The sequence below is a fragment of the Protomyctophum bolini genome (assembly GCF_963924005.1).
Source record: "Protomyctophum bolini genome assembly, chromosome: 13".
NCBI classification, from domain to species: domain Eukaryota; kingdom Metazoa; phylum Chordata; class Actinopteri; order Myctophiformes; family Myctophidae; genus Protomyctophum; species Protomyctophum bolini.
The window spans coordinates 27,224,045-27,237,553 of NC_137874.1; the positions used below are offsets into that span (position 1 = coordinate 27,224,045).

At 42.5% G+C, this 13,509-nt stretch overlaps 1 protein-coding gene across 1 annotated transcript in view; it reads left to right on the plus strand.

Annotated features, from left to right (window-relative positions):
* The window catches only part of spns2 (SPNS lysolipid transporter 2, sphingosine-1-phosphate), a 91,757-nt gene that overhangs the window by 68,023 nt on the left and 10,225 nt on the right, over positions 1-13,509 (plus strand). The window contains exons 5-11 of the mRNA XM_080780725.1: positions 467-533; positions 2,887-3,029; positions 3,313-3,465; positions 3,670-3,859; positions 6,766-6,831; positions 7,417-7,515; positions 13,107-13,270. Of these exons, the coding sequence (XP_080636851.1) occupies positions 467-533; positions 2,887-3,029; positions 3,313-3,465; positions 3,670-3,859; positions 6,766-6,831; positions 7,417-7,515; positions 13,107-13,270 (882 nt within the window). The remainder of the gene's footprint in view (positions 1-466; positions 534-2,886; positions 3,030-3,312; positions 3,466-3,669; positions 3,860-6,765; positions 6,832-7,416; positions 7,516-13,106; positions 13,271-13,509) is intronic.

Sequence of the window (13,509 nt, forward strand, 5' to 3'; positions counted from 1 at the left end):
GAACTGATCAATAGATTACACACACACACACACACACACACACACACACACACACACACACACACACACACACACACACACACACACACACACACACACACACACACACACACACACACACACACACACACACACACACACACACACACACACACACACACACACACACACACACACACACACACACACACACACACACACACACACACACACACACACACACACAGGTTCCAGATGAGAGGAACATCACTTGGTGATGTTTTTCTAGTGCAGATACTAAAATGGAAGCAAAATGGCATAAGTACACAGGGTTTAAGTGGATAAAGAATATAGTCCAGTGGGGCTAAAAGAGCATCAAATAAAACCAAACAAATAAAATGGAGAAGTTATGCTGAATGCAATGTTGGTTGTTGAGCAATGCCTCTTATATTAATGTGTTTCTTTTTGTGTGTCTGTGTACCTCCAGTGGGCTGGGGTACATACTGGGTTCCAGCGCCAAGGAAGCAGCAGGGGACTGGCATTGGGCTCTCAGGGTAAGAACATCACTATCATCACTCACGATCACAAGTCACACTATAGGTCTATACCCAAATGTGTACAGTATATACTGTATAAAGTACAATTCTGAGTGTTAATTCAACTCAGAGAGTCTACAAATGTAACCATTCGGTAAAACAGAGAGGAAGGTTTCATTTGGACGTTCTGTGCCCTGAAGCAACAGGATCAATGTCAGTCTTATTGAAAGAACAAGAATCCAGTGCTTCCTCAACCTTCCTATATAGCGCCTTTAAGGTCTCTCTGCAAAGTAGCAGAGGATTGGGGGTAGGGTATAAATGTGGCCGGGCACAAAGAGACACTTGTTAGCGAATATTGGCTCAAAAGGGAGCTTGAAGAGCACTAAGCTGCAAAATACCCAGATCTCTTTTAATCAACGGTTCATTTTAACTCTCTGGGCCAATTAATTTATTGCAAATAGCTCAAATCCAGTAGAATTTCCTGAGTGGACTGCTTCTGGCTGTGGCACACTTACAGTATGCTCCATCAGCGGCACACACACGTTGTAAAATTAGGTACATTAATCACTGTTGTCAGTACTTTTTTTTCTTGCGACAGTACCACCAATTAAAATGTAGTACTGCACCAAAAAAGAAGTCGTTAGCTATAAGAACAGGGCAGACAGTAGCAGATCTACATGCTCACAAGCTGTTGCACCGCAACACATTGTGAGCTTGTAGATCTGCCATTTCCAGTACATGACAGACACTGTCGTACAAAGAAGTATAAATCAGGCTTAATGGATTGGGTGCCCTAAGACCCACTGACTGTATAGGCCCTCCTGGCTACTGAAAACAAATTATGGACTGACTGAAAATTAAAGGAGGATATTAAACATCCTCTGACGCTGCGGTAAGAGAGATTCCTGGACATGACAGCACGTTCGTTTGGCTTGAGGAAACAGGAAGTCAATTTCTCTGTGTTTTGGTGCAGCGTACCAGAAAAACAAAGAATTGGGCGGTCCGTTCCACGGCAGCCCACAATGACATTCCAATAAAACAATCCCCCCGTGCAGAAGGACCAATTAATCACCGGTGTGGTGCGGAGTGGGAGAAACATGAATACATGAAAGACTTTCTTAGCGGCAATATCCTGCTTTCAGGAAAAAACACTTGCAGCATTTTCCGTTTGTTTTTGCCCAGATGTGTTCTGGCTACCTTCCTTTCTTTAGAGGAAATGTGGAGGGCAAGGTAGAACAGGGCATGTGTAAAAATGAGGAGTTAGAGAATGTTATAATAAGCAAAGTCTGTAAGGAAATCTAATGGGGGGGACGGGAGTGTTGGGGAAGTCCTGGGTTATAAAAATATATATGAAGGGGTCACCCTTACACATAATTCACATCATTAATATGAATATTGCAAATAATAAAATGAAAGAACTTGCAAGTGGAAAGTAGAGTCTGTGGAAAACCTCATTACAGAACATGTATTGTCCTCGGTGAGAGGAGCTCGGTTTTCCAATGCACTAGAGGATATACACTACAAGAATTAGATTGCCCAAGCGGTAGACCTATTAAGTGCCACACTATCTTTGAAAGCCAGGGGGGAAATTGTGACACAATATACAAAAGCAAATTGTCTATGTTGGTGTAATGGTCACACCTGCAGGCAAGGTAAGAGCTAGGCGGACCGCGTTATGAGCCAAATCAGCCATAATTACTGACTTTCTCTGAGAACCTGACGGCATAACATACAGTATGGCATTCTAACCTAAAACATGCACGCTTTCTCAATCTCTCTCTCTCTCTCACACACACACACACACACACACACACACACACACACACACAGGCTGCATGGTGCATTAGCCTGGTTATGAATATAAATGTGCATTTACAAGACATAAAATATATTCAGTGGAATTTCATCTGACAGACAAAATTGGTTTTGCTTCCATTTGTAATGTGTATTATTCAAGCAATTCCTCTCCCACACAGCACTCTACCCATTCTCTGTCCGTATACTCTTTCTCTATCACACTGTATCACACTGTATCACACTGTATCACACACACACACACACACACACACACACACACACACACACACACACACACACACACACACACACACACACACACACACACACACACACAGATTTCTTGCTGCACTGGCACAGAACTTTCACAAAGAGCTGAGCTCTCAAAGACCAAATGCCCATAATGGAGTCTGCATGCATGCTTATTGTTTACACAGATTCAAAGTAAATTACATCAAGCGTAATGGCAAACACAATAGCCACACGGCCAGACAGTGGCCATGCTATTCCACCACTATAGTGCTATGTCTCTGTGTTCCATTGCATTCATACAGCTGTGATATGTTCTCCATAGGTGTCCCCACTTCTGGGGATCACAGCTGGGACTCTGATCCTGGTCTTTGTGCCTGAGCCCAAGAGAGGCTGTGCTGATCAGCTTACAGGACGCTATAAGACCCGCAGCTCCTGGTGCTGTGATATGAAGGCCCTGGCCAAGAAGTAAGACATTTGTTCATGTTTGTTAACATGGTCAATATTATCTAGTGAGACTGACTGACACTATAGCAAAAGAAAGTGTTCAAGATTGTATATTCCAAGATAAACATCTGCCATAATGCGGGTTGGTTTGGCTTGGTGTAACTGTGTGTGTGTGTGTGTGTGTGTGTGTGTGTGTGTGTGTGTGTGTGTGTGTGTGTGTGTGTGTGTGTGTGTGTGTGCGCGCGCGCGCGCGCGTGTGCGTGTGCGCGTGTGTGTGTGTGTGTGCGTGTCTTTTCCTGGCTAGTCGGAGCTATGTGTTCTCCTCCCTGGCGTCTGCAGCTGTATCGTTCGCTACAGGTGCGTTTGGTATGTGGATCCCTCTCTACCTTTATCGAGCCCAGGTGGTGCAGAAGACCGCAGAAGCCTGTACTAAAGACATTTGTAGCAGCAAGGACAGGTGAGAGGTTCGTTAATACTAACAAATGCACATTTATCATCAATGTAAAATTCAAGCATCCTTGTCATTATCATACCTTTGTGCATTAGCTTTTAGGTATTCACATGCTACCTCTTCATTTGTGTGACATCTCACATCCTGGTCGAATATGTTTGAATGAACTCTAATACCTGCATTTCTCATTCTCTCAACTCTGTTGTCTAGTCTGATCTTCGGGGCCATCACGTGTGTAACAGGGCTGTTGGGGGTGGTGATTGGGGCGGCCACCACGCGACTGTGTCGCCAGAAGACGGCCCGAGCAGATCCACTCGTGTGTGCTGTCAGCATGCTCGGCTCCGCCATCTTCATTTGCCTCATCTTTGTGGTGGCCAAGAAGAGCATAGTAGGAGCTTATGTAAGGCTCTCTCTCTACACACACACACACTACTCAAACATGTATGATTTATAATTGTTAATTATATTGATATTGCATATCTTATATATAAGAATCAGTAAAAGTCCCAAATAAAACTCGTCCCTCCGACAGGGTGCCATCTTTATATGATAATAATGGATTGGCCTGAGGTGCTACATATGCATTATAAGTGGCAACTTGGTAACCCAGTTTACAATACATTGTCTAGTAAAAGCTCAGCGGGAAGGGTGCTGTAAATGCTCCCAACAGAAACAGGAGAAAGAGGCGAGACCTTTCCTCTTAGGCACTCAAGAAGAGTCTCTCTTACAGTACGTTGGATTGAGAGAACCTCTGGCTGATGTTTATTCCATGTCTGGCCAAAAGGGAAAGGGTCAGGGGGTGTTTGCATGTCTAATTGCAATGGAAAGCAGGAAAAGGTGCAGCTTTAACAATCCTTGCCCCTCGAACAATGGAATGCAGCGTTTCGGACTCACCGGGCACACATTTTACACGCTTATCAAAAACAAAAGAAGTAGGAACTATCTTTCATCAACTTGGCTAATAATAACGTGATAAAGTTACTTTATCATGTTACTATGTTATTATTTAAAAGGTCAAGAAAGATGGAAAATATTTCCCATGGATTGGATTGTTTGCCACAACAGACTTTCCTGTCCCGATGTGTGGCCAAGACCGCCCTTTACTTGGAAAGTCCTGTTCTCTGACATCAACAAGCACCAACAGGGCAGGCAGTGCATGGTTTCACGTTGAGCTTACATATATATTTTACTATAGCACCTGCAACATTAAGCTTGTTTGATGGTGCATTAATATGTTTGTGCAGTCAGTATGGGATAAAGACAAAGACCCGTTTTCCACCGGTTGGTTCCCAATGGGAACCGTTTCAGTTCTTTGTGGTTCTTAGTCTATGAGCATGAGCTCCGAAATTGGAACGTTAATTATGAATTGAGTGTGCAAAACCATACCTTTATTAGATTGTTATCACCATGAAACTTACCCAGTTGATTACTTACTTGTAAATACAATAAATCATTGTCTTTGTGTAAGTAATCAACTGGGTAAGTTTCATGGTGATAACAATCTAATAAAGGTATGGTTTTGCACACTCAATTCATAATAAACGTTCCAATCTTGGAGCTCTGGCTCATGGACTGCCACAATTATTTGATAGAGGTATTCGGAGTTGGGGATGTAGTCTGGGAGTAGTCGTACTAGAACAACAAATTCTCTTGTACAAAAAAAGCGCATCACCAAAGATCTTATCTCACTATACTGGGGCACAATCCCACATGGGGCACTGCTGTTTGACATATAGCCAGTCTGGCTTCAGACTATGCTACATACAGTATAGTATTGAATAACCTTACTGTACAGTGGACTGTAATGTGATCAACTTGGGTTTCACTGACAGATGTGTTACATTACACAGCATGACATGGCGGCAAATAGTCAGTGCCACTCTGTCTAGGCTAATTGACCCTCTACAGCTGTCGTCTAACTAACACATAGCTAGACGGAGGCAGGGTGGGCTTCTGTTCTCTAGGAGGCTGTGTAGGTCACAGTGTCTGCCTTGCAGCTCTGTGAACAGCCCTGTCTACAGCCTCACTGTCAGTCAAAGGCTGAGGTCATGCTGCTACAGTATGTGCAGGTATGGCACACTGATACCAGGGCTATTCCCCAGCCAGGAAGCACACATCCACCAGCAGTGTGAACCCATGCCAGGTCTAGCTATAGAGATACATGAGATTCCATTGCAACCAAATCCCTCTGGGTCTTTTATTGAAAGTGGCCAAATCACCCTACCAGCTGCTCCTTGCGCTTGTTTTAGTTCGGATGTCAGGAGAAACCCATGTCTACATTATGCTGTATGTCAACCTCACTATGTTATCCAATATGTGTATATTTTCAATGTGTCAAATTCAAGACTTGCTATATCGGCCAGAATAATCAATCATTTGTGGAAACCATGGTGAATTAATTTTGTGTTATGGAATCTTGTTACTTGGATTAAGGAAATGTTCAAATGTTTCCACATTTGATTAAATGTGATTTATAAAGGGACATAAATTCATATCATCCTGTGCTTTTTCTACAAAGCCACAATGAAATCCTCAGTGTTAATTTATCCATTTGCATCTCAGAGTACACGAATAAGGTCTATTTGGTTCTATTTGTACACTCTCAGAGTTAAATGACTACTGAGGATTTTACCGTGTTGTGGGACCGAAATGGAGGTCTATACAGTACATGCAGTATAATTGGGCCATAGCATAATAGCATGTTTCCAAACCACGGTAATCAAAGAACTGTTATTCACCAGTGAATTCCCACAGACGGTAGCAACATCTGCAGCACAATTGCCTTCTGACTTAATGGCTTGTCGCCAATTCTGTGTGCAGTGAGCACATACAACCTCTGAGAATATACAAATGCAATCAAATGGACCCTTATGGGTCCATTTGGTTACATTTGTACTCTCTCAAAGTTACAAGTGGATAAGTTAAGTTAAGGCTTCATCCACACCTACATAAACGTAGCGTTTTCGTTTTCGTTTTTTAAAATCTCTCTGTCCATACGACACGTTTTTTTAAATCTCTCTGTCCATATGACCAATGGCAAGACCCATGCAAAACTCTGTTTACATTGTCCACACGGGAACACACAGGCGGAGTTTAAAACAAATACACTGTGGCAGGAGTTTTCCAAAAGATGCGTTTATATGGACCAAAAACGCGTTTGCGTGTGGGCGACCCCCCCAAAACGCATATAAAAACCTACGTTTATCCGTTTACCCGGATACGTGTGGACAAGGCCTTAATACTTTACTGTGCATAGGCCGATCCTAATTACCACTAAAATGTGCAATATCCTCTTTTTTTCCTCAGGTCTGCATCTTCATAGGAGAAACGCTGCTGTTTCTGAACTGGGCCATCACAGCAGACATTTTAATGGTACGCACAGAGAACCTATACTTATCCCCTGGCCATTGGAAACTTCTGCAATACAAATGGCAGTCATCCCTTTAAGATGTAGCCTCTTATTTGGACTTGTGAAATGTGTGAGTGTGCAAGGAACCCTTGTATAGTCGGGGTGGAGTTGATAATTACCTCCTTTGACCCAGCTTGATGCATACACCACTCATGAAAATAAAAGGAAGGAGGCCTTTTCTTTTCTGTTTTTCAAGAGGCCAGTGTGTTTTTGTGTCTCAGTGTAAGAAGGGATGGGATAACAGCTCTTAAAAGGTTGCGTGAGCCAAATGAAATGAGACTTCCTGCGAAATCGGCCACACCGTAGCCAACTCCTTAATGTGCCATTTAGGATGGAGCCTGTGGTGAGAGAGCAGACTGGGACAGGCTGCCACAGAGGGCAAAGAGGAGACATCAGTGACTCCATTCACTGATGTTTTAACTTTGACTGGCAGGCCTGTCTGCCCGGAAAGCATACACACTGAAGTGTGATCATGGACGGGTAAATGAGTAAATCTTTCACCTTGCCTACTCTGATTTCTTCTCGCCTATCTCTTCTCTCCCTGACAGTTTGTCGTCATCCCCACGCGGCGAGCCACGGCGGTGGCCTTCCAGAGCTTCACCTCTCATCTCCTGGGTGATGCAGGGAGCCCTTACCTGATAGGCTTGGTAAGGCTTCTCTCTGGTCTAGACGGATCGAGCACCACATTGTTTCTCTTACAGACTATAAAAGCGAGCAAGATGTCGATTAACCCTGAGAGTATAAACGTTGTTACTTTGTTACTCAGTGTTAAATTGACTCTTTGATTTACAGTATACACGTGCAATTTACTCAAAGTCCTATACTCCGGGGCCGGGCGATAGAATGTGTGCATATACGTCCCATTCTCACACACATGCACACACGCTTGCACACAGGAACACGCACACATGCCGAGGTATGATACCGATCTTGCATTCTATGAAAGGAGGTTTAGCTAGAGTGGGACAGAGCTACCTGAGAGGCTTTTAGCACATGTCTCAGGAGGGAGAGCGAATAGCAGTCAGCCCACTTTATAGTAAAACATCCGCTGGTTAAGAGAGGCTGTGTGATTGGTCAGGGGATAGAGAGAATGGTTCTTACTGGCATAGTAATGCTCTCAAGGTCACCTCATTCTCTGAATGTCCCCATGGGTCTCTTAAACTGCTCCCCGCCACCCACCCACCCAAGAGCAGACAATAGCTGAGCTACACGACCCATTTCACAATTTCAACAAACAAATACGGGACCCACCTCCGAAACGTCAACGGGAATTCCTCTCATTCCATATACGAGAATATGAACATTCTCAGAGTTAAACAGTAACTCTGTGGAAGTGCTGAAGTACCTTTCCATGTACGTCATCTCTGACTCACACAATGCTTCCATGCCACAACCGAACTTGCTGCTGGGGGAACACTAGTGGGTGATGATGAGCCTGGACTTAGAACATAGAAATCCTTATGATACAAAGTGTTACAATAACCAGCTACAGTGGCGTGCACAGACATTTAGAGGGGCAGGTGCTCAAGTGAAAAAAGGGCACCTTAATAGTGTGAGATTTATAGATTTTGGGGCATAAATAATATATTAGAAGCTTTTTTTATCAAGAATTGATCAATGTCACCATGGTCTGTAAAAAAAAAAAGAAGAAAAAAGGTGGGGAGGGGGGTATCAAAAGGGCACATTGCTGTCCAGAGGGCAGGTGGTGCCCTCACTAAGCTGGAGTCAAGTTCCAACATGGATGTCAATAGAACGGGATTTAACTTAGTGTATAAGAACCCCTTGTGCTGTCTGACATTGTGCAAACTTCCCTATTGACTTATGGCATATTTTACAATAAATTCAGAAGGAATATCCAGATCTTACAATGTCAAAGGGGCTAATAGACTGACTTAACCCATTTAGACCGTACGATGTGTGGGAACATCATAACAAATCCAACCGACGGATTGCTATGACGTGTACACACGTCCTTCTAGCGCATTTTCATTGATATCAAACGAAAGAAAAATATTTTATATATTATAATATTTTATATTAGCTACACTATCAACTATCATGATTTGGGGGTTTTGGAGCATTTGTCATGTTAATGACATATTTTGTTGTCAACAAAGCTATACTGACAAAATCATTGTAATTGGCTAGTTAGAGGTAACCAGTTGTATGGTTCCAGTCCATAGACTTGTGGAAAGCTTATTCCATAGCCTTGAGGGATGATTGCACTGTGATTATTCACAGTTGCCTGTGACCGATTTGAAGAAATTCAAGAATTTAGGTTCTTGACACGCACGCATGATCTCCTGACAGAGATAATTAGAGCTACCAGTCATGGCCTAATGGTTAGCTGGTCCACATCGTCCTCTGCCTATCAACTCCCTGGCATAGATCTTGTGTGAGTGACACTCACACATGTCCTTCAGGCTCTCACCCTTTCTCAAACCTCTAAACATAAAGGCCTAGAATGCACCAAGTGCGTCACCAGTGAGTCCTCTGTTCCCCAGCTGAGGTTTAGCAGCCCGGTGCGATGGACTTGACATGACGCACATCAAATGTGGGTGCACGCACGCAAGCACGCACGCACGCAGAGAAGGAAGGGAAGTGAATACCATTGTAGGAAAAGTAGACATCATCTTATTGCTTAGCAACCGCAGAAGACAGCAGTGAGACAGCCTTTTGGTGCAGAATTACATTTTTACATGTAGGCTACATGTTCCCCCAAATGTCACACGGGCACAAGATATACCACAAACCAATATGGCCTTTGTCAGTTTTGTATTTGTCGATCCTGCATGTAGACATTAATCCAGGTGTCTTCTATAGCCTGCTACAAAACTGCCATCTCCTGTGGAAGTGGGAAAATGCTCATGCCATTTGAAATTCACCAGCATATTCACAGTCTCTTACTGTTGTCACGTAAAAAGCCTAATCTGTAGTCACTAATACTATGCGTAGGAAATAACTGATTTCCAGCCAAGAAAATCGTGGCATACATCCTCACTTTTTTTCAGCAAGCGACTCTGTCCTGATGAGGTACAGTATAAATGGGCGTATAACCATTCCCCCGGGCGACACACACATAATGAACGAGTTCTGGGACACCGCCTGAAGGCAGAATCCACGAACAGTCTCCCTGCTTGCAGACTAATGAGACATGCACAGGTCATCTCCAATACCTGATGTATTTTTAGCCAAGCCATTTCGTTGCTGTCGGGCAGAATCCTCGTATTTCAACTTTTTCCATTTTTTCCCCCCAGAAAAGTAATGCCCTACCTCATCATTAAAAGAGTGACGCACTTGCACAAAAGTAGTGAAAGATCTGTTGCAAAATAATAATAAAAAAGGAACGTTTTGGACATACAAGGTTTTCACACAGCAGCAGCGAATTGCCACAAAGTAGCAGGCAGCGTATAGCACATCAGAGCGTGCACACCTGATTGACTGACTTGTGCAAAGCTGTGCCACCCACACTGACATAAATCTGTTGGACACGTTACCAGATTCTGTTTCATGCATTTACATAATGCCAGCTGAAAGTGCCTCAACTCGCCAGAATTAAATGGTCTAAATGGTCAAAATAAAACCGTTTTTTTTTTTATGTGATTTTCTTTTTTTTTCATATTAAGACAGTTTGAATGTTGAAGAAGGTTTTTATTCCAACAGATTGTTCATTTGGGCAAATTAAACGTATACATTTATATGTCAAAGTAGGCTTGTTTTTTAACAATGTTTTGGGGCCGGAGAAGCGCAGTTCTGAGATTTGCATGTTGTTTTCGATTGGTTCTGAGATCTCTTTGTTCTGAGGTTTCACGCTCTGGTTACCGCCCATTAGCGTGCTTGTGTGTTTATAAACACAGAATTATTCTACATGGCTATAGTATGGAGGAGCTTTTGGGTTATACTTTACAGGAAAATAAACAAAACCACGTAGCTACACGCTCAAATACGCTTCCCAGCCTGGAGAATAGACTTCCACCATCACACAACAACAGGCTAAAAGCTAGCTAGCCTAGTTAGCTAGCTGTCTGTGTGTCGTGTGTTAACAGAGGGACATTGACTTAACTGCTGAGATGTTGTCATAAGCATCTAAACACATGTTTTCACTCCTAAAATGTATAAAACTAATGATACATGTGAAACGTTGCCCGTTAGTGCTATATTGCTTCATCCATGGAAGAGTGTTGCTGCTTATTCTTGTTCTTTTCCTCCAGCCGCAAAGAGCCAAAATAACTCGTCTTTTCTTTAAATCATAACTCTCTCATTTTTTGCTCATTTAAAAAAATTCAAAATACTATATAAACTACGAAATTCGGGCTTTCATTTTGTATATAGATCGTTTGTGTAGGCCGTCTCTACGAAACGGTATCAAGTGAAAAGGAAATGTCGTTTTGTGTAAAAGATCGTCAAATATATGGCCGTTAGTACTGTTAATTCAACATCCGGTGAGGGGAGGATACGGATTGTGTATGGAAATCAGCGCATACAGTGGGTGGGCTTTAGACCGGATGTAAGCCACATCCACTAAATGTACACTAAATAGAAATCGTAGACCTGCATAAAATGGTGTAGCCTACTGCAGCTATTTACAACCAGGTAGTGTATAAGTGAAATTGAACACTTAAATTAGTATTTAATACTTGAATACTTATACTTAGTATTTAATACTTAGTACTTTCAAAAGGGTTTATTGGGGCACCTTACAAATTGCATTGTTTGTTTAAACATCAGTGTTTATATACAGTCAGTGTTTCTATATTGCACTGTTGACAGCTAAAACGTTCTAAGGTGGTCATTGTGGGTGGAGTTAAGTACCTATTGTCCCTCCCATTGTCACACCCACTTCTATCCAGCTCTAAGGTGTTAAAAATGTTGTGAATATTGAAAGGGACTTTTCTCAGCTTTGGGTGAAAGGCCCCAATCATTTTAAAATGGTTATATCTCCTTCAATTATTGTCCAATTTCATTGAATGATACATCATATGAAAGCTTACATTCTGTACTTTAATAATCTGTAATAATATGTAATCTGTAAAAATCGAGTTGAGGCACTTTTTGCTGGCACCTGTCACATATACTGTACTCTCCACCGCCTTCCTCCATCTCCCTCTCTCTCGCACGCACACACGCATCCACATTTCCTGCCTCTAACCTTTGTCAGCAGTTTTGTTAAGTGTCCCTGTGGAAAGACTCACTCTGCTGATGCCAAGAGATAATCAATGCACTTCAGCCAGGGTGACCTATGTGCACTCTGCTACAAACAGAGAGGGAAAACCCCTCCATCCAACTGAGCACAATCCAGTATAATCTGCTGCACTGTTTCTCAAACAGTGGTTGACCACTAGTGATCCATGGCATCATTACAGGTGGAAAAAAGGAATAATAAGATATGCACATCCCCACAGTTTTTAAATACGGTGCTCCCCGTCCTCTCTTTATTCCAACCAAACAAACAACGTTTCGCCCCTCCGCTTGTTAAACAAAACAAAATATGTTTAACTAATATTTCACAAGTTTCTTTCAGCGAGCAGGACTTTGTTCATGCAGAAAGGTTATTTGAATGAGTTTCAGTGGTTTTTATCCTATCAGTGATAGATAAAACAAGTTATTTGCATGCCTGGCTGAACATGCAGCCCCATCTCTCTCATCTCTGGAAGCCTAGCATCGTGTTAGAGTCCAGTTTACACAATAGGAAATTGCGGCACGATGAAACGATAATGCGAATCAGTTGATGATTAGCTTGAATGAGTAACTTCATTTTCTTTCTCTTTGTGTGGGATGACTGGCTTTGCATGCATGCATGCATGCGGGCGTGTGGTGTTTGTGTGTATGTGTGTGTGTATGTGCATGCGGGCATGTGGTGTGTGTGTATGTGTATGTGTATGTGTATGTGTGTGTGTGTATGTGTGTGTGTGTGTGTGTGTGTGTGTGTGGGGGTGTGTCTGAAAACCCACCTCTTCAGACTCCATCTTAGCACGTAGCACTTGCCCTAGCACTTGCCATTGCCCCGGCGACCTTACAGGCGTACGCAAAAGACTCAACTTATGTAACTTAGATAGCATTTTATGTAGACATAGCACAAAATAGTATATGCATAGTTCATTATATAGATATTCCACTGTTAGGTTCTTAGCATACGTAATTACGTATGATTCATGATGACTTTTTTATGTATTTGATGTACAAATTTTGTTTTTTGTTCCTGCTAAATGCCTAAATTGTGAATGTGTGCTCTGTGCAGATTTCAGATAGCCTTCAGGAGAGCTATGCCATGTCGACGCTGTGGCAGTTCCTGAGTCTAGGCTATGCCCTCATGCTCTGTCCCTTTGTCATCGTCCTGGGGGGGATGTTCTTCCTGGCTACTGCCCTATTCTTCCTGGATGACAGGGAGAAGGCTGAGAAACTGTAAGTGACATCATTTGAACACGGCACATAACGAGCAAGAACTCTTTATTTACATTTTATTGTCCGTTTTTCAACCTTACATTCTAGAACACTTCTGGATTAATAACCTCTCTGCTGACTCCCAGCATCTGTCTGTATGAAACAGACACAGCAGTAATGCAGGTCTTTGTTTTTCACAGAGAGAGAAAGAGATCAGGTGTAAAATATATATATATATATAAAGACACCTTCTCAGGAGA